Below are 22495 nucleotides of genomic sequence, written 5' to 3'. Positions count from 1 at the left end.
GTCCACAGTTTGTCCCTTAAGACTCTGTCAAAAGCTTTCTGGTAATCTACAAATGCCGTGTTTCTATGTTGAATTTGTAATGTTTTTCCATTAAGATTTTTAATGTAAGAACTGGAAAATGCACGATCGTCCTTTTTGGAAGCCATTTTTTTTTTTTTTTGCACAACTTATCTTCTATTTGTCTGTCTTCTAGCAGTCTGTCATTTCAATATAATGGTGTTTGCTATAGTGAAAGGATGTTTGATTGTGCTCAAAATGATCACTCCATGATTAAAACTAGCATGCCTATATACAAGCATGCTTTATGTATATAGAGGTCATTAGCCTCTATATACAAGTAGCCTAGTTGTGCAAACACTTCATGTGCAAACATTGTTGCTTACACTTGAATAAAGGATGAAACCAAGAATATAATTTCCTACTTTAATCTTGTAGATCACTCAGAATTTTTGGAGAGGTATCCCCACACTTTAACATACCTCAATAAAGGTTGAAACCGGTCTGGGTAGTCGTCCTTCCCATAATGCATAGCATTATATACATCCAAAAGGGTGTGCTTTGCATTATAGGATAATAAGACAACTGATGTGGTCATTAGCCTCTCTATACAAGTAGCCCAGTTATGAAGATACTTCACATGCAAACATTGTTTGCTTGGATAAAGGATTAAACCAAGAATATAATTTCTTGGTATCTTTAATTCATGGAAAATAGCAAGAAGCAAATTCTTTGCCAAAAAGATTTTTGTTCTCAATTTTTTATAGGTGGTAATAGGGACTTCATTTGAATTCTTCAGAAGTTTTAGCTTATTAATTAGAGCAGTCTAACGAGAAACACTTTTCAAACATTTATGAATTGTTTTTGCTATTTTTCCTATTTTGACTTTCCATTATTATTATTACTACTATTACCTGACACTTCCAGTGAGTCCAAAGAGGCACTGTGGGAGGGCACATCATAAACAATCTTAAAATAAATAATTTAATGTTTAAATCATATTATACATCTTACTTGATATATGAATAAGTTATTTATTTTCATATTTAAATATTACCGGATAAAATAATTAGGGTGACCCATAAAATCAGCAAATGTTTCCAGCAAGGATTTGGGTTCTAAGATAAAAGTAGGGAGAATAACCTGAAAGAGTCATAAAAAATTCAAAATGTAGTAGTAGTAATAGTCATCTACAAAAAATACTTTTACAACATACACTGATATTGAACAATAGTATGTATATAAAATGCAAGAGAAATAATACATTGCAAGAGGGAAAAAAAAGAAGTAAAAATTGCAAAGAAAAGAGAGAAAAAAAAAAGTAAAACTAAGCATAAAACTCCAGGCTAAAAATCTGTGGAAACATTTCGTTTTCAACGTAATTTAATTATTTAATTAAATTAAAAAAAAAGACACAATATCAATGGATAAATTAATCTTTCTTTTGGGTTTTAAACAATACCAAAAGAATTATGAATTAATATTATTGCATTATGTGTCTTTTGTTGAAATAGTTGCACAGGGCATTATTAGATAGTAATCCAGAAATTAATTGCATACTGCATTTTTAATAATGTGACAAGAAGATCAAACTTGAAATAGATGTACAAATTCCAATAGCTATTTGGTGATATTTTGATGAAAAGGCAATAAGTGAGTAGACTGGGTACTAATCACCAAGGTAATCTGTCATAAGTTATTAGTTACAATATTTCAATATTCAGATTTTTGTACTTGTAGTGATTTATACTGAAATTTCTGGAAAAACTATGTAAAAATAGAAATGAAATAATTTCATTTCTATTATTGTAAATTAAGTATTTACAACCTGACATTTCACCAGCTCAAACAAGCATTAGAAGATACATACTCAGCAAAGACTAAAATCACAATGACATGCAGCACAAGGACAGTCATGTTATGTATCACAGAACATCACTGCAGAGAGCACCACTGTTGCCCTCCATACACATTACTGTCCTTGTTCTGGAAGTTGTAATTTTAATGTGAAAGGCAGCCCAAGAAGAGAAAATGATCCTGGTAGGTGAACAGAATGTTGTCAAAAGTGAGGGAGACATGATGACTTCTGAGAAATGGACAAGATTGTATGTTGGCATTAAAATTCACCAATTATTCTTATCCCACTTGAGAATGGTCTGCAGATCAGTGTTTAAGACAAGGTTAAAGAAGATTTTGAAGCATGAATTACCTGCACTACAAGTTTTGAAAATGAAAAGAGGAGCAAAGAGTAATGCCATCAGAAAAACTATAAATAGGATATCAGAGAGAGAAGATCACTGATGTATAGGAGTAAGAGTGTAGGTTAACACACAGAGCCACGAGGTACATTAGCACTTATTAAAAAATGACCCACAATAGACGACTGAAGAGGCTGGCAATCCATTCACAAAGGGAAAGTGGTTATCACAAGCTGGTAGCTTGGTAAGAAGGCCACAATACCAGACTCAATCAAATGACTTGAAATATAGAAGAGCAACCATTTCATAGTCTGTGTCCATAAGTGGGCAAGGTCAGCTAGGAGATCCACTGCAGAGATAGAATGGTTGAATCCATTTTGATGACTACTAAGTAATTGGTGAGTCCAAGAAGTGATGCAGTTGGTTCTTAATGACCTTCTCCATTATTTTTGAGTGTATTGAAGTCATAATAACACAGTGATAGTCTGATCATTGACTTTTACAACCATTTTTTGGGAACAGGCTGGATAAAAGCTTGCTTAGCTTTTATCCAGTCTGTCATATGTATGATCAGTCATAGCATCTAGAGATGCTAGATGAGTATGACAGCTTGATGAGAATGGAGTGGGGAAAAGATGATACAAGATGAGTGAGAGTTCTGGAGTACAAGCTTCAAATACAACTGAAGGAATACCATCAGGGTCAGGAAATCTATTGATATCAAAACTACTAAGTATTTTTATGATGTGCTTCTGGCAAAATTTCAGAAGAGTCATACTGGGAATACTTTGTGGAGAGAGATTGTGGTAAGAGATCTGCCTTGGTTAACTACAAAAGTTGGAGACAAAAACTAATGCTAGGAAGTCTGTGTTTTTCTCAGATGATACTCTTGTACCATCAGGATGTGAGTGAGAGAAATGGTAATATGAAAAGACAGGAGTTGCATCCAACAGCTTGGCAAGGGACCGAAAGGCTTGAATGCGATTTGAACAAGAGATGAGCATAATTAATTTGGCCCTTATAAAATCTGCTTTATATTTGATTGTTTTATTATTTTTTATTTTGCAATTGTAATGAGCAATAGTGAAGCTGAGTGAGAGGCTGGAATTTTTGATGAGCATATGCTGAATATTTGACTTTGATATTTGGCAGTTGTTGGTGAATAAAAGTTTGGATAATGGTTGAGAGTTTTGATTGGACCAGGGAATAAAAGAAGTCATCCCAGTGTCCACCACAATGAACATTTCACAACTAGTTTCCTGTTAATAGTTTTCTTCCATATCTTCCATACTGTTCTATCCTTTCTCAGATCTCTAATTTAATTGTCTCTTTCCTTTTGGTCTTCTAAAACCACTAACTGCAACAACTGAGTTATATCTTGGTCTTCTTGTGTCTCATTTCTTATATTTATTTCAAAAACTTTTTTTTATTGATAATATTCTATCTCTCATTCTGTTTTAAGTCACCATGTCAGTTTAGATTGGCTTTATATATATATATATATATATTCTTGAATATTAATAACATCAACCTCTTGACTACATGTTCAGAGTAATTACCTCAAAAATTGAATTGAGTAGAGTAATTAGTACATTTCAGTATTAGAGAAAGGAAAAATTGAACAGAAACATGAAATGCAGAAAAGGCAGAGCATATGATATTAGAAAAGAAATGATCAAATATGAAGATATAAAACTTTTACAATGGATGTACTACAAAATTCAAAGCTAGAAGAACAAATTCTAGATGACTGGAGCAGCTCTCATAGTATCACATATAAAAAAAGAGGAAAAACTAAATATGTGAATTACAGAGGAATTTCATTACCGAGTATGTCATACCTGAAGCACTCGGTAATGAAATTCTGAAAGCTAAGAAAAATTGCAGATAAATTTCAAAAAGAACGAACTAGCATCATCAAATTCCTGATATGTACCCTCAGGGGATAAATAGGATAATTATGATAGTACAACATCTAAAAGTTACCCCATAACTAACTTCCAATCAATAATTTTCCTCCAATTAATCTGTTATCTGTCAGGACTATTCTAATATTTTCAGATTTAATATTTCTGTCATTTAAACAGCTTTTTATTGTATCAATCCATATACAGTAATCCCTCAACTTACGTCCAGGTTCCATTCCATCCAGCAGGAAGTAAGTTGGTCGGACATAAGTAGATACGTTAAATCAACAGAGTTATAGGGGTTAGGAACTTAACCATAATAAATATACTGTCATTTTAATTTTTTTTTAAAACCTTATAAAACTGTACTATGCATTACTGCCACTATAAAACAGGAGAAATCGCCCAAATATTCCTCCACAATCACTTCTTCATTACCTTCCTTGTATGAAGGACCAGGTGGCTGTGGCTCTTCTCATGTAATTTTTTTTTTTTTTTTCATGAAATGTCCAATGTGCTTTGCTTATTCCTCTTCTTCTTTTCATCATAAATTTTTTTATAGCAAACAAACGCATAATGTCGTACTTTCGTTTCTACTAATAAGTAGTGTTCACATTGGAGTCAATTTCAGCCATTTTGAAAAGATCGCTAACTGCAGAGAACATTTCTACAAGACCCTTCACTGTAAATTGTTTAACTACCTCTTCTTTTTCCTTTTCTCATTCTTTCTCTTCTGCAACATGTTGTTCCTCCAGTTCAACCAATTTTTCGTTGGTCAACTCTTCAGGGTCACTTTCTATCAGTCGAACTATGTCGTCATCATTCACTTCGATATTCAGATTGTTTGCTAGGTCCACTATTTCTTTACTGAATTCACAAAGGTCTTCATTTCTTTCAAAACTTCCAAAATTGTGCACAAATCTTTTTAATGTCTTTTTCCATATGCCACTAATACGTTGAGAGGTCACTTCGTCCAAAGCCACAGCAATATTTTTAATAGCATGATAAATATTGAATGCTTTTCAGAATTGCATGAGAGTCTGATCATTTCTTTCAGTGGTGGAAATGGCTTGTGAAAAAGTTCTCCATAGATAATAAGCCTTAAACACTGCAAGAACTCCCTGATCCATCGGTTGGATCAATGAAGTAGTGTCTGGAGGAGAAACATGACCTTGAACTTGGTAAAGATCACAGATATAAGACAGGTGACCTGGAGCATTATCTAGAATTAATAAAATTTTAAATTCTACATTTTCTTTCACACAATAGCTTTCCATTTCACTAGCATAAATTGATTAAGGCATCTGCAAACAATTTTTGAGTTATCCATGACTTCTTATTGCATTGATAATGAACTGGAAGAGTATGCTTCCTAATGTTTTGAAGGCTCGTGGATTCTCACTGTGCCATATCACAGCTTTCAGTTTATATCCAGCCACATTATCCCCTAATAGAATTATAATATGGTATTTAAGAGCTTTGAAACCAGGCATAGATTTTAACTTCTTGTGGATGAATGTCCGCTCGGCCTGACACAAAGAGGACTCAACCATATTAAATATTTGGTGGGGCAAATAACAAAAATTAAGTGGATATTAAATCCAGCATTATTTTATAGCTGAATACAGAAACTGTAAAAGTTTCGTGTAGAATGGGGCAAATAATTTTCCTCCTTAATCATTTTATCCAATTTTCTCCACAAATTCAGGCACAGTATGATAAACTATGTGTATAACAGTGGACCTCCCACGATGAGTCTTTGACTCTATTGAGGTTTTTATAATAATAATAATAACTCCTTGGCAGCCTTCTCATCGGCATTTGCAGATTCACCATACATTTTCATATTATGCAGCTCAAAACGCTGGTTAAATCTCATGAACCAACCAGAAGAAGTTGAATTTGTAGTCATAATAGGGACCTGCTTTCTCTTTCAACATGTTGAAGAGACTTAGTGCCTTAGCAGTTATGGTCATAGTGCTAAGGGGGTATGCCCTTTTGGTTCAGGTCTTCTATCCATGGCACAAGTAGCTTTTCCATATCATCGATGGGACCTTGTCGTTGCCTCATTACTATTATCAATTTAATGAAAGCAGATCCTTTCACAGCCTCTACGATTTTATCCTTATTTTTCAAAATGATCATCACTCTATAATGAGACCATCCAAAGTCATGTGCGATCACTCTGATGGGCTTAACAGCTTCATGTTACTTTATAACTTGCAACTTCATTTCAAGATCAATTGCTTAACCTTTTTCTGTTTCTTCACTAGGTTTTCTGATTGGACATGTAGGGGCCACATCGCACAAAATATCATTAAATATTTAATGATAAATACACAGATAGCCTATTTCTCAAACATAAAATCAACGGAGGAATTGTTGAAGACATGCTGACTTCCGATGGAGGATGCCGCTGAATTGCTGTTGCTAAATAGAAACCTTTTTACTTTATGTTAGTTTGTGTCCTGTTTGAAAGTATAGTCGAAAATGTTATTTATTTCCTTATGGGATCAAGGACGTATCTTCGAAAGCACATAAGTTGAGGGATGGCCATGCATCTTGTTCTTCCTCTAGGCCTTTTTCCTGCCAACCTAGTAAAGAACACTTGTTCTGCTAATCTTTCTTTTCCCATTCTATTAAAGTGACCATACCACCTGATATTAGTTACAAAGACATTCCTAAATGCTAACAATAGCAAGTTCTTTTCTAATATCCTTATTTTTAATATGATGCCATCTGTTCATTTTTTTTTGTCAGAACTCTCATATCAGAGGTCTCCAGTTTTTGATCAAGTGTTTTATTTCTAACCTCTTGGATCCATCAGTCAAAACTGATTTAAACACTGTCTTGTATACATTAATTTAGTGTTTCAACTAATTTCTTCTTATTCCATATAAATTTATTCAGTTGACTTCCTACTATACCAGCTTTACTAATTCTGTTGTCTATTTAAATATTTATTTGCCATCTTCACTAAATATTGTGCCTAAAGAGCTGAAATGTTACTTGTTCTATAGGTTCACCATTCAGAATACAGCTGATGTTTTCCATGTGTCTGCCTATTTCAATGTCTTTGCCTTTTTATTGCTGATTTTCATACCAAATCTATTACAACAGTTATTTAATTTAGTTTAGGGAATCTTGCAGACTGGTACTGGATTTATTAAGAAGTATAACGTTATCTGCATAGACATAACATAAAATTAACATGACAATTTTGATATCATATTTAATACCACTTTCCTTTCATAATGCAATTCATATAGATAATAAATAACATTGGAGATAATGTGCACCCTTCTTGCATACATACATGATTTTACTTCAAACCATCTTCCTGTTCCTCCTATACTGACTTACAGCTTAAATAGGTACTATGTCATTTAGATCATATAACTGTAGTATTTTGAAGAGCTTTCCTCTTGGCACCTTGTCATATGCCTTTTCCAGATCAACAAAACTTAAATAAATCCTTGTTATATTCCCAAGATTTCTCAACTATTTGTATTATTAAAGTGAAAATCTGATCCTGGCAACCTCTATTTGGAGTGAATCCAGCTTCTTTGCCAAGCTTCCTTTCCACAATTTTTCTTAACTGTTTCTCAAGTATACTAGCATAAATCTTACCAGGAACACTCAGTAAGAAATACCTCTGTAATTCTCACATTCAGTTTCATTTCCCTTTTTCTAGATGGGTACTATGAGAGCTCTGCTCCAATCATCTGGAATTTGATCCTTTGACCAGGTCTTAATTATGCAATGCAGCCACTGTAAAACTTTAATACCTTCATATTTGAGTTTCTGGTTGAATTTCATTGAATCCAGCTGACTTTCCACATTTCAGGTTTTTAATACAATCTTCTTCTTCTTCTCTTCTGTCTAAGACGGGTTGGGTCTTCTCTTGAACACGATCTTCCAGTCTTCTCTATTCCTTGCTGTTCGAAAAAGTTCCTTATATGTTCTGCATCCCAAGATGTTCTTTATTAATTTCAGCCAGGTAATTCTTGGTCTTCCATTTAATACAATACTTTTTCTATTTTAAGTATGGATATGATTTCCTGAGTGTATCCCTGTTGGGTATTTTCTACCATCATGCTGACACTGACACTGCATGTTTCATTCAGCAGCCTTTCAAAGTAATTATTCCAGACATCTAGAATATTGTTATCTTCAGTTGTCATGTCACTTTTATCATCTCTGATTTGTTATACAGTACTTTTTCCTCTATTTTTAAACTTTTTTTAATAGCTGCCACAATATTTTGTCACTTTCCTGATATTTATTTTCTATGTTCTTACCAATGTCTTCTCATTACTTTTGTTTAGCCAGTTTTACACAGTGCTTCACTTTCTTACATTTTTCTCTGTATTCTCTTATAGTACAAGCTGACTTACTTGCCAGGAATTTTTGATAGTTTTCTTCTTTTCCTTCACTTCCTCTAACTTTCTGAGTCCACCATGGAGTTCTGATTTTTCAATTATTATAAACAACCTCTTGTGTCCTGAAACAGTGGGAAAACATTGCTATCAACTATAACATAGACAATGAGACTTTTCTTATTTCTTCTTCTCTCCGTGTGAATTTGTGCACATTGTAGGAACATAGCATTAGTAATAACTAATCCATGTTCTGAACAGAAATCAAGCAGGCATTTACCATTATTATTAGCTTTGTGCTTTTCTCCAAATTTTTCCAAAACATTTCTATATCTCTGGTAATCATTTTCAAAACTGGTGTTAAGATCTCCTTGCTGGAGATCTAAATACCAGCACAATGAAAAAGGAGATCCTTTTTCATTGTACCAGATGCCTTCTCTAATGCCTCAAAAAATTTCTGCATTTCTTTCTTGGTAGAATCCTCTGTGGGATCATAAGCACAAACAAGTCTCATTGTCCAGTTTCCCATTCTGATATTTGTCTGCATCACTCTACTTTATGGTGCCTGCCATTCAAGAAGATTATTCTTATATTTAATGTTGAATACTATAGCTACACCCTCTTTTCCCTGATTGTCATTGCCTGAATATAACATTTTGTATTTATCGCTTATAAAGATAAGCGATTAATTTGGCCCTTGGAGGTAAACGAGTTTGACATGCCTGGTCCAAGAAATATCCTGGATTACTCTTGGCAAGACCACATTCCCAACTCTAGATAAAACCCAGCAAGATCCTCTAGTCAGCACTGTTCAAAGAAACCAAATAAAATGGCTCAGCCACCAACTCAGGCATCCACACTCTGCACCTTTTGATGCTCTGGTCCTCTAAGTCTCTACAGATGGAAAAATAAAAAGAGGCAGATCTCGAACTCAATATTGGAAATACATCAGCAATATTCTCCCCATTTCCCCCAACTCTTTGCATCAGAGATCCGTCAATTAGCATATGACAGAGAAGCTTGGTTTTCCTTCACGTCATAAGAACCTCCAAGTTTTGTCTTTGTGTACACAGACTACTTATTTGTTTTGATTGGCTTCCCTATTTATAATTGTAAAATTATAAATAAATGATGATGATGATGATGAGTATCATATCCCATGCTTCAAAAAGCTATTGAAAATATTAAAAAATATGTTTTCTATGCCATATAAGTGAACAGCAAAAAAAAGGGTTCATGCCAGGAAAAAGTACAATTAATGCAATCTATGAATCAAAGATTGTTACTGAAAGATCAATAGAAATAAAAAAAACATATATCTATGCTTTACAGACTTTCAAAAAGCATTTGACCCTTTAAGAAAAGTGAAAGAAATATTGAAAGACATTCAAAATTGATACAAGATACCTCAGAATAATAATCAAATTATACTGGAATGGGAAGACACAAATTATAAATGAAATTAATCATGAAACAATAGATATCAAAAGAAGGGTGAGACAAGAGTCTATAATATCCCATATTAAGAGGATCAGCAAGGAAGCATCTATAGAAATGCTGGAGGGAAAATTAGCAAGAAGGAGATCTTCAGGTAGACCAAGAATTTCTTGGGTTAATGATGTAAAGAAATGGATGGGTAACAAAAACAATCACAAGATCAAAAGAATGGCAGAGGAACAGACACTCTGGTGTACCATGATTGCTAACCTCCAGATTGGAGAAGCTACTTAAGAAGACAGATGAATAAGAGTGGAGATAATGTTCATCCTTGTCTTACCCCTGATTTCACATGAGACCATCTTCCTTATTATGCAGTGTAGGAACTGCAAAACTTTTATAACTCCATAATTAAGTATCTCTGGTTGAATATCATCTACTCCAGATGCCTTTCCTCTCAAGTTTTTGATGGCTTTTTCTATCTCAAGTATTGATATGTCCTCTTGAAAATGTTCTAGTATAGTTCTGCCACTGCTTGCTTTATTTTCTCCATTTCTAAGTTTTTTTCAATAGCTCCAGAATATTTTGTCAGTTTTCTGATCACTATCACAAAGGCCCAAATACATAATAAACTCAATTATAAAAGGAAGAAGAAGAAAGGCAAATAGAGTGGGAGCTTGTTTGGAAAACTTTACTAAATCTAATCAGATACCTTTGAAATCTGAATTTCTTGGAACCTTTTTATTAGGAAGTGGGTGATGACATAAAAAATTTACTTCTGGAATGACATTTTAAACAGAGTTAAATTAATCATTTACAGTAATGATAAAATATTAATAAAGAATGGCAGCTTCAACATTACACTGATTCAGATAATTCTACTTTTTTTTTTTTAAACTTTGAAATTCCCCAAAGTAACTTTCCTTTTACCTTGAAATCATTTTATGTACATTAATAAAAATTAATTTGCTAACTATTTTATATAATAAATTTTAATATCCTGAACACTGCATTCAACCATAACGAATGCATTTTTAATTTTAATCCAAAATTACCTTAATTCTTAATGCGAAGCTAATGTGCTTAACTGGGTGTGTTAGCTAGAGAAAAAAAAAAAAGGTAACGCTGCATTTACATGTATATAATAAATATTCATGATCATACACAATGTCACATACTTTTGTTAGATCCATTCCCAGTTTTAAGTGAGACAGCAAATTAAGCATAATATGCTTATGCTTCTGCCAATCCTCAGATGGAGGTTCTATTTCTTCTTCATCTATCACTTCTCCAGTGGAGTCAAATACACCTATCTCATCAGTATATAAAATATTAAACTTCACTGTTTAATGAAATAACTCAAAAGCATTTAAATCTTAGTTACATATATAATAAATATTACAGAACCAGGAGCAATAAAACAGTTCTAGAAGTCAGAAGATTTAAAGAATGTGTTTAAAAAAAAAAAAAATAAATAAAATCCTTTACAAAACACAAAAACTAACTCAAACTACAGTTGATTCTCACTATAACAAACAACATTATGACACACACTCTCTCTCACCATAATAAACTACCAAAAATGCCTAACCAAAGTCCCATATGCACAATAGTATTCTACAAAAAATTCATTATAGTAAATTATTCACTATTGCAAACTATTCCTGTGGTCTCTGTTACAAGTTTATTATAGTAACAGTCTACTATAATATATGGCACATGAAACAGCAATTACAGCTGGTGGAAGTCTAAATTGCATCCATGGATCGAGAGAGAGTGCAAGATTTAGTCTTTTTTATGTTGTTCCCATCCACGAAAGTTTTTTTTTATGTTGGGCCCATATACAGGAGGTTGGCTGGTCAACCTATAGTACGTTAGCCGTATATGGATGGTGGGTTGCGAAAGGAGAAACTTGTTTACATTTGATTTGAATTCCTGTAAGTGGGAAATATGTCTGGGGGAAGAATATTTCACAGTACTGCAGTAGCAGGGATGAATGATGAAGAAAAGAAACTTGTTCTGTGGGTTTCGAGGTGGACTGCGAAAGGATGTTGGGCGGCAACTGCATGTGTTCCAATCGCTTTGCGCAGGGTGGGGGAATTATTGATGCTGTTTCAGATGAACATTTCCCATGGAAATATTTATAGAATATACAGATTGCAGAGACCAAGCGTCTATGTGAAAGTGGAGGGAGTGAGTTGGTGAGGGATGGGTCATTTATTAGTCTAATTGCTCTCATCTGTATTGAGTCGAGCATTTTGAGGGAGCTTTTTGGAGCCCCACTCCAGATGTGAGAACAGTTCAAGAGTTGGGCGGATTTGTGACTTGTGCAGTGTTAATATCTCTAGAATCTCACACCATCGAAAAAGTTGAAGAATACATCTACCTTGGCCAGTCCATAAAAATGAATAATGATATATCAAGGAGAAAAAGAGCTGCTTGGATAGCCTTTAACAAAATAAAATCAACAATTACCAACCATAGATATAGACATAAGAGCCCATCTTTTCAATAGTCACATCTTACCAGCATTAACTTATGGCAGTGAAACATGGAACATAACTTTAAAAGAAGAAAAAAGCTTAATAACAACTCCACGTGCAATAGAAAGAAGAATATGCAATATAAACAAAATAGACCATGTAAGACACACAGAAATCAGGAAGAAATCTGGACTCACAGATATAATAAAAACAATGTACAACAGCAAAAGAAGATGTGCAGTACATCTCACCAGAATGAGAGACAACAGATGGACAGTCAGAGTTACAAACTGGTATCTGAGAGATACCAAAAGGAAACCTGGAAGACCAGCCTTAAGTGGGAAGACCCAATGATTAAGAAAGTTGGAAGAAAATGGAGAAGAAAGGCCCAAGACAGGAATAGCTGGACTCTTTACGACCTACAGTCATGGAGAAATCCTGACTGAAACCACAAGTCCACCAAGGTAAATAGTGTTAATAGCTGTTTATAGGTGAAGTAGTGTCATGAGCGAAAGAGAAAATCTAGTTTTTTTGGGGTTATATCAAACCTATAGTACATTTTGTACCATGGGCGAGATAAAGATCCCCCATCCCCCCTATTTTTATAATTTTTATATATTTTATTTATTTTTTACAATGTAGCAGTCTGGAAATTGCTACAGAGACCAAACATGGCACTTTTACACGCCACTTCAGGCCTCCAATAAGCGGGATGCTGGTCATCTCACACCATTCCACTTTATGTCACAATACCACCTTTAAACAAAAATTTTGCTTTGCCACTACACACAGACAGAGGTTGCTAAATAAAAGTACTCATAAAAGAAAAACAACAGTATCATAAGTTTATTTTATGGAGAAATGGCTTGTTATAACAGGCTTGGCTGTTATTATAATTAAAGTCAGATGAATTACTTATGTTTACATAAATTATACTTGACAAGAAATTGTCAAGTTAGTGTGTTAGTTTTAAAAAAAATAGTGTTATCAGTTAAAAAATTGTGCTAGAATTAGAGTATTTCAGAGTTAATTAGTTCAGCTTAAAAATTTGATTTTAAATAGTGTTAATTTAGTCTTTTGATAAGTAGCGCATCACATGGTGCTAATGCGAAGTAGAACAATGGCATCCAAGTCATCGTCATTGTTTAAAGAATTTAATAAAAGGGACTTTGTCCCTTTGATTAAATTAGATAATTTAATTGAGTAAATAAGAATTTGATTAAATTCTTACACTTTGTCCAGTATAATGTCTGCATTGCTGAGAGCAGCTGGAGTTTGATTTGAAAGTGACAGTGGTGGGAATGTGTGTCGAAAGTGTCATCATGAAAGCGAGGATGCAAAGAGTGTCTCAGGTTGTGAGATTGATGTAGTGGATGAAAGTCAGAATATGAAAGATGGCTCGATTGCACAGAGTGATATATAGGGTGAAGCAGCAGCTGGAGCAATTGCAAAAATGTCTACCAAGTGGATTAGTTCTTTTCTTTCAGTGTTGCATGGTGATCAGCATTCATTTTAGAAATTATGGATTTTACAACCGCATTAAAAATAACTCTTTTTTAATATCCTGACATTTCGATCTTCATATTAAGATCATCATCTGGAGTATATACAAATACACAAGCTGAGTTACATAACATACAGTGAGTAAGAAACAATGAATTTGATCACAAGTTAATCTACTGACATGACCTCTAGTGAAAAAAATAAAAAAAAAATAATAATTTAGAAATTACATCAAACTAAATTCTATTTATGATAGCATGGATAAATATTCTTTCTCACAGATAGTTTTCTTTTAGTAACAATGATGTCCTATTTTTAGCATTACAATTGTCATTTTTGATTTAGGATCCTGGATTTTCTACAGTCCTGTTTATAGTTGCTCTTAGAGAGGAAGGTTCCATGGGTCGAATATGTGCCTTCCATATGTTTGGGATTTTTAGGCCATCATTATTGTTCAGATTGGGGTGGTTGATAATAATCTCACATGCTTCCTTGAATTTGCATTCATACCATGTTTTGGTGTGATGTAGACAACTAGTACTTTTCCAGTCAATTCTACGTAAGGTGTTCAGGGCATGATCAGAAAGGCGCTTCACCTTAATTATTATATTTAATGTGTCGTTTATGTTCTTTTTGTCTGATAGGAATTGTGTGTCCTGTTTCCCCTATATATGGTATGTTACAAGTGCAATAAATACGGTATACCCAGGGTGGGCCAGCGGAGGGAGTGGGTCTTTGGATGAGTTCAGTAAGCTTTTTAGTTTTGCAGGAGGTTTAAAGGTGGCTTTGAGGTTGTATTTTTGTAGTATTCTGTTTATTTGATCTGATGTCCCTTTAATGTATGGAATGGTTATAGTTTTATTGTAGTCTGGTTTGTCTTTGTTTTTAATTGAGGTCTTGTAGAGAATTTTGTTAATAGTGTTTTGGCTGAACCCATTTTTTTGAAAAGTATTGCTGATAACTTTAAATTCGTCTTTCAGTGCATGTTCACTGGAGCAGATCTTCAGAGCCCTGTTTTTTAGAGTATTAATGACACCTAGTTTCTGTGTTAGGTGGTGGAAGGAGTTTGTGTGTGTATATTGGCCAGTATGTGTCAGTTTCCGGTAAACAGTGAAGGAAAGATTGCCAGAAGGAAGACATGTGACTAGTGTATCTAGGAACGGAAGTGTGTTCTGTTTTTCAATCTCAATTGTGAACTGTATGCATTTGTGTTGTTTGTTTAGGTGGCTAAGGAATGTGTCTGGCGGTCATGGGACCAGATCGTGAAAACATCGTCAACATATCTATGCCAGACTTTGGGTTTTAAAGGAGAGGAATCTAGAGCATGTTGCTCAAAATGTTCCATATAAAAGTTAAGCAATAGGGGGAGATAATGGCGAGCCCATGGCTGTGCCTTCTTTTTATAGGTATGAGTGGATTAGTTAATAACAAAATGAAACAAGTGCGAGATAAGAAACATTAGGGCATGATTGGGAGAGAAAGAAATATTAAGGAGTGAGTGTTATATGATGATTCAATAGTAAAAGGTGTGATTGATGAGAGTTTGACAAAATTGTGCTTTCCTGGCACGAAAATTAATGATATAAGTGAGGCTTTCTTCTTCTTTTCAGCTATTCTCTGTTCACTGCTGGATGAAGGCCTTTTCCAGTTCTTTCCACTTTTCTCTGTTCTTGGCAATGATTGACCAATTTTCCCAAACAAAATTTGACAATTCATCACTCACCTTCTTTTAGGACATCCTAGGCCTCATTTCCCTTCTTTTGGAATCCAATTCGTTAGTATGGTGGTCCATTGCTCATCTTCTCTTCTGAATAGATGTCTCCGGCTCATTTCCATTTTAGTCATTTATGGTGAAGAATGATGTCAGTGATGCGAGTCTGGCTTCTTATCCAGGTGTTTCACTTCTTATCTTTTGATGTGATGGCTAGCATCAACCTCTCCATTTTTCTTTGAGTTGTTGTTAGTTTATTTGTCAGTGCTTTTGTTAGCGACCAAGTTTCACAACCATATGAGATGACGGGAAGTATATGCTGGTTAAATGTCTTCCTTTTTAAACAGTGTGGGACATCATTGTTTTGAAAAATGCTTTCCAATTCTCTGAATGCCCTCCAGGCAAGTTGAAGTCTCCTATTTATTTCCTTTTGGAGTCCACAGTTTAGATCAATGAGATGACCAAAGTATGTATATGAAGAGACTCTTTCCAAGAAATTGTTTTCTATTATTATGTTTTTTGGTGTTACAAAATGATTAAACATGATTTTAGTTTTTTTCTCTGTTTATTTTTATACCAACTTTTCTGCTGTCATGATATAGGTCTTCTATCATTATATTAAGGTCTTCTGGAGTGTTTGCAAAAATTATATCATTTGCATATCTTAGGTGTGTTAAGTTTCTGTAATTCATTTTTATACCAAGTTTTGTCCAGTTTATATTATTACATATTTCTTGAAGGATTGCTGTAAAGATTTTGGGTGACAGAGAGTCTCCTTGTCGAACACCTTTTTCAACTGATATTTTACTGCTACTCGTGTGAAGTTGGATAGTTGCTGTTGCAGTATGGTATATTGGCTGGAGGAGGTCCATATATTCTCCAGGAATTCTGGAGTATAATTTGATTACTGCATTAGTTTTGATGGAATCAAATGTTTTTTCATAACCAATGAAAGGCTAAACAGAGAGGCAATTTGTTTTCTTCTGCTTTTTCTATTATTAGTTTTACTGCATGAATATGATAAATTTGTTAAAGCCTACGGAATCCTGCTTGTTCTACTGGTTGAACTGAGTCTAGAAGAGGGGGTTGACTTGTTTGTTATTACTTTTGTGAGAATATTAATTGGTCTATAGTTCTTTACTTCTTTTTTAAATAACAGTATCAGAGTAGCATTTTTCCAATTTTTTGGTATCTTCCCCTCTTCTAGGCATAGATTTAGTAAGTTTATGACATGAATTATATTGTTTCCTTCTCATTTAATTAATTCTAAGTGAATTAGATCTTCATCAGCACATTTTCCATTTTGTTTCAATGCTTGTTTTATTTCATCTGAAGTGAATGGGGGGGGGGGGAGATGAATTCTATATGCAATGGAGAAGAGTTATTTATATTTGATCTATCTATTGAAGGATCACTATAGAGTTCTTTATAAAATTCTTCTAGCATGTTCTTGTTCTTCATTTATTCTTGGTTCCTTATTGTAGTTCCATTTTTATCTTTTATTGCAGTTATTTGACTTTTGCCAACTGATAAATGTTTTCTTAGTATTTTCATATTTTTATTGTTTTCAATTGTTTCTTTTGTGTTATAAGATCTTATTTCATTTCTCATCTTTTTCCTTATCGTTTTGCATAGTTCTGCACATTCTATTTTAGAAGTGAGGCAATTAGAGCATAAAAGCGTAGGGTGAAAGAAATTATTGCACTGGCCAGAACGAATGATTTAAAAGATGAAAAGTATGGCATGAGAGAGAGAGGACTTGAAAGAATTACTGGAAGTAGCAAAAGAAAAGAGTGAGAGTTAAGATAGTGAGTCTGTTGCCATGATAAGACAGAGTAGAGTTCAGAAGGAGGGTCATAATAGCAAATGACTTGATGTACAGGTTATGCAGGAGGAGTGGTGTGGAGTTTGTCTATGTGTGGAGTGAGTTTGATGGACGAAAGGACTTCTGCAGTATATGAAGGATGGTTTGCATCTGGATGGATTTGGTGTTTGGAGACTGGAAAAATTGTTTAATGAAGTGGATGTGCAGAATCAGGGAAACTCTGGGGGGGGGAGCTGTTGAGTGGATATGCAGACATCAGTGAGGAAGTTGGGCGTAAGAATGCATAAAACATGCCTGAGTTAGCACAATTGGTAACAAACTAGAATGGAATAGTTAGTATAATGTGTCAAGATAGGGGTGGGTCTAGGGGCTTTTGCACTTTATGCACACTGATACCGGGAGCATTAGGAACAAGCAGGAGAAATTTTTGGCCTTGGTTAGCATTAGTGAAACATGGCTAACAGAATAAGATAGTGGGTTAGAATGTGAACGGTAAAGTGTTTGTTCAGGAAGGATAGAGAGAAAAGAATGGGGGAGGAGTGTTATGGATGATAGCCAATGAACTGCAGCCAAGGAGAATAGAAGTTCAACTGCAGGAGAGTGAAAATAGTACATTTAAAGCTATCTGGTGTGAGATTGAGACCAGCAGAATAAAATATACAGTTGAATGCTGTTATAGACCAGGGGATGGAGATAGTATGCATCAGCAAATAGACTCAATAAATGGAGGACAGGTAATTATTATGAGGGATTTCAACTATGGTAACATTGATTGGGAGGAGAGGACACATGGGAGAAAGGACATGAATTTTATGCAGTTACTAAGGCATAATTACCTGAGACAGCATGTAAAGGAATATACTAGGGGTTTGAGAGTGCTCAATCTAGTAATTGCATTTGAGCATTTGTCTATAACAAACATGACCATGTTGCCACCATTTAGATAGTCCTATGTTTAAGGAACATATCTTGAGAGAGTGTTGTTTAGGGGACTAACTTATGTTTTGAAGCTTGCCCAACGCCCAAACAAGCAACGCGATCATTGTTATTCCGGGCGACAATTGAGCTGGCATGGAGCTTTTTAAGTTTTGCATTTATCATAGTTGCTGTAAGTGGTCCAGAAGGCTTCTTACCTTTGGACGACTTGTTTAAGACATTAGCTTCATGTTACCTGTGATTCATCTCTGGGGTGTCTTTTGTCTGAAGCACCATTGCTGGTGCTTCAGACACACTACTGGTACACTACAGTAGTGTACCACAGGGTAACACTACTGGTAGGGGTGGGCCACGGGAAGAATGTCTCAATCTCCAAATAAAGACATTAGTTCTACTGTCAGTTACAATTTAAACTGTTTTCCTCAATTACATAGTTAAGTGCTGTGTGCCTATCACAATTATAATTCTGATCTGATGATGCTGGTTTGAAAACTAGCAAAATATTAGGGAGTTTAATAAATATATTTTTTCTCCTCTTACTGTTGTTTATATCATAAAATAGTTATGAATGATCAACGACACCTAAGCCTTTCTATATGTATGTAACAAAATAATCTATATGAGAAATGACTGCCAAATTTTTAACCTGATATATTGTGTTATTTTGGGAAGCAAAAGATGTAAGAAAAGTATATTTGCTTTCTTTCTCTGTGACAATCATAATCTAAGACTAATTTGAAATACATAAACCACTAAGATATTTCATATTATATTGTACTGAACAAGAAATCATACCCTGTTTTTGTTTGAGTTTTATCTTGGTGTAAGAGGACACACATTTGTATATGAAATTTTGATGACTTGCATATAGACAACAGCTGGCTTCACATCAAACTGCCTTGCATTCTATAATGCAACACTTCTCTTTACAGAATGTGTATGTCATACATTATGGAGAGAGTCACTACTTAGACTATTTTAACCATTATGAGGTTTCAATCAATGGGATCGAGATCCACAGAGATACTGAAAGCTGCCTCAATGGCAGAAGTCATATACCCCAAAAATTAAAACAAGTAGACAAGGAGGTATATATCATTATGTTACTATAATCCAAATATAGAAGTCATAAGTTTTTCCAACTAGGCAAGAAAGCATGTTATAACTAAAAAATTATATTTCTTTCATCTACCTTTTACTCTAGTGAAAGCAGACAAACATTTGTGAATAGCATACAGTACTTTACAACTAAGCTACTTGAAATATAATAAATTAAAGATTACAATAAATTATATTCTTGGTTTCATCCCTTAACCAAGTGTAAGCAAACAAAGTTTGCACATGAAGTAACTTCATGACAGGACAAATCATATATAGAGGCTAATGACTTCACATCAGTTGCCTTAGTATCCGATAACGCAACGCACATATCCTTAATGACATGTATAATGCCATACATTATGGGAAGGGCCACTACCTGGACTGGTTTCATGCTTTATTGAGGTCTCATCAGTGGGAGACAAACCCACATAGCATTATACATGTCTATAACGATATGTGCATTGCATTATGGGATACTAACACAATTGACGTGAAGTCATTAGCCTCTATATATGATTTGTCCTGTCATGAAGTTACTTCATGTGCAAACTTTGCTTATGCTTGGATAAAGGATGAAATCAAGAATATAATTTCTTTGGCATCTTTAATTTATAATATAATCAAGTGGAAAACTTTCAACATCTATCTCTAATGCAAAGCATTTTAATAATGTGTGACACCTTTTGGATGCACAGTTCCACTTATACACGTTATTTTTTTAAAATAAATATATTGGAATTTTTTTGGAGATTTGCAACAATTTGAAAAAATTTGCAGAACAGTGTAGCTTAGAAATATAAAAAAAATTAAGAAAATGTTAGATATACCATGAATGCATAAAATATATTTAGATATTAGTCTATTTTATCATTTACTACCATAAAGTATACACAAAAGTTAAAATTCATCAAAACTTTTGCACACAAACACTTACTGACCGTTCATGGCATTTAGCAGTTGAGAGAAATTCAAACAAAAAGATACAGTATTAAATCATAACTACATAAAATTGTTATTAATTAGTTAAAATAATTAGCATAAAATAAAAAATTTATAACGATTCATTCATTAGTGTATAGGCTAGGCTACTGTGAAGCAATCGTATCAGTTACACTAGACTACCATAAAGCAATAATATTCATCACCATCATCATACGTATCAAGGATTTAGGCCTAGCATGGCCTGTTCCGGCCTTAGAAGTCATCGTTGAATCGTTTAAGACGATGTCCTGGTTTTCTTTTTCCTAATGGCTTGTACTTTAAGGCTTGTTTTGGTAATCTTTCTGTTTTCATTCTTTGAACGTGTTCCATCCATTTATGTTTATATTTTTTAATTTTTTCTATTACTGGTTCTTGGTTTAATTCTTTCATAATATCTTCTTTCTTTTGTGATCAAATAGGGTATACTTTGCAGTTTTTCTCATAAACTTCATTTCTGCTGTTGTTAATCTTTGTCTTTTTGTTTTATTGTCCAGATTTCGCTTCCATACATTAAGACCGGTAAGGCTAATGTATTGTATACTTTTAGCCTGGTTTGTTTTTGAACTAGGTTTGGTTTAAATATAGAGTTAATTAAACCTGTTATTTTTAAATATTTTGCAATTTTTACGTTTATATCTTTTTCATTTTCATATGTGATCATACATCCTAGGTAGTTAAATGAATTCACCTGTTCTAAGATCTTGTTATCTACTACTATTTTAGTTCTTGCTGGATCTTGTCCTTTAAAGGCCATAGTTTTTGATTTTTCTGTTGATATTATCATACCATAATCTTTGGATATCTCATTTAGATTTAAAATAGCTTTCTGTAAGTTATCTTCAGAATTTGTAATTATTATTTGGTCGTCTGCAAAGAGGAGAGTGTTTAAGTTAACTGTAGGTGAAAGTTTAATTCCTTGGTGTAAATTTTTACTCCATTTTATTATTATTTCATTTAAGTAGATATTAAAAAGAGTTGCTGAGAGGGGACATCCCTGTCGGACCCCTTGGTTTATCTCTCTTGTATATGATAGCTCGTGATTTAATCTTATTTGTATTTGATTATTTTCATATATACTTGTGATAGCTTTTAGGATATTATTTGGTATTTGTCTTTCTTTTAATATGTTAAATAATATGTTTCTTTATATTGATGCTGCTTTGTATCGTTATACCTGTAAATAAATATGAATTTCTTTTTCACATTATCTTTTCATTTTTGATGTCTAGTGTTAGTAATACATGTAACATCTATCTACAGTGTTTTTGCATCATATAAGACAATATTGATGTCGGCACACAGACAGGTGATTCATTTTGTAAACAGACGACAGTATCGATACAGTACAGTACTGTAAATGTATTTTCTCTTCCTTATGATTTTCTTAATAAACATTTTCTTTTCTCTAGCTTACTTTATCATAAAAATATAGTATATAATACATACATACCATACAAAATATGTGTTAATCGACTGTTCGTGTTATCGGTAAGGCTTCTGGTCAAGAGTAAGCTATTAGCAGTTAAGTTTTTGGGAAGTCAAAAGATACGCAGGTTTTTGAACAAAGCAGAGAATCAGCACCCCTAACCCCTACATTGTTCAAAGGTCATCTGTGTGACTTTTGCATTACTTCAATCTTGGTATTATTTCTGGGTCTGGCTGAAGCTACAAGGATATCCCCAACAGGAGGGATCTTGCTTGGAAAATTGCATATTGTCACCTTCCAGTCAATCAAATGGAGGTACTTGAACATCAGAGATCCAATCTGTGACATTGCTACCAATTGGAAAATTGGTAAGTCACACGTAAAACATACATTTTAAAGCTGCCCTGTGTATTTGGAACAGTTAATGTAATGTGATGGGTATTTCATTACAACAGAGCAGGTTATTTTTTTTTGCAGTACCCACCACCTGTCATCAATGGGAAGAGAATTTTGATTTCTATAATTAATGAATTAAAATACCATTTATGGAAAGTTAGAAAGAAACGTGGATTTGAAAACCAGCAATATGACATTCAAGTGATTTGTAATAT

The 22495-nt window shown here is 33.9% G+C and overlaps 1 protein-coding gene across 2 annotated transcripts in view; it reads right to left on the bottom strand.

The window, feature by feature from the left end:
* LOC150092319 (oxysterol-binding protein-related protein 11-like) overlaps window positions 1-22495 on the bottom strand; it is a 375890-nt gene that overhangs the window by 192807 nt on the left and 160588 nt on the right. For both annotated transcript variants that reach the window (XM_090415181.1, XM_090415180.1), the window contains 2 exons: window positions 11097-11227; window positions 1055-1140 (listed from right to left, as the gene is read on the bottom strand). In XM_090415181.1, coding sequence (XP_090271307.1) covers window positions 1055-1140; window positions 11097-11227 — 217 coding nt within the window. The remainder of the gene's footprint in view (window positions 1-1054; window positions 1141-11096; window positions 11228-22495) is intronic.

The sequence above is a fragment of the Typopeltis vanoorti genome, chromosome 26 (assembly GCF_054136105.1).
Source record: "Typopeltis vanoorti isolate ZY-2024b chromosome 26, IOZ_Tvanoo_1.0, whole genome shotgun sequence".
Classification (NCBI taxonomy): domain Eukaryota; kingdom Metazoa; phylum Arthropoda; class Arachnida; order Uropygi; family Thelyphonidae; genus Typopeltis; species Typopeltis vanoorti.
The sequence above is the reverse complement of the archived record's forward strand: the minus strand, read 5'-3'. Positions and strand labels throughout refer to the sequence as shown.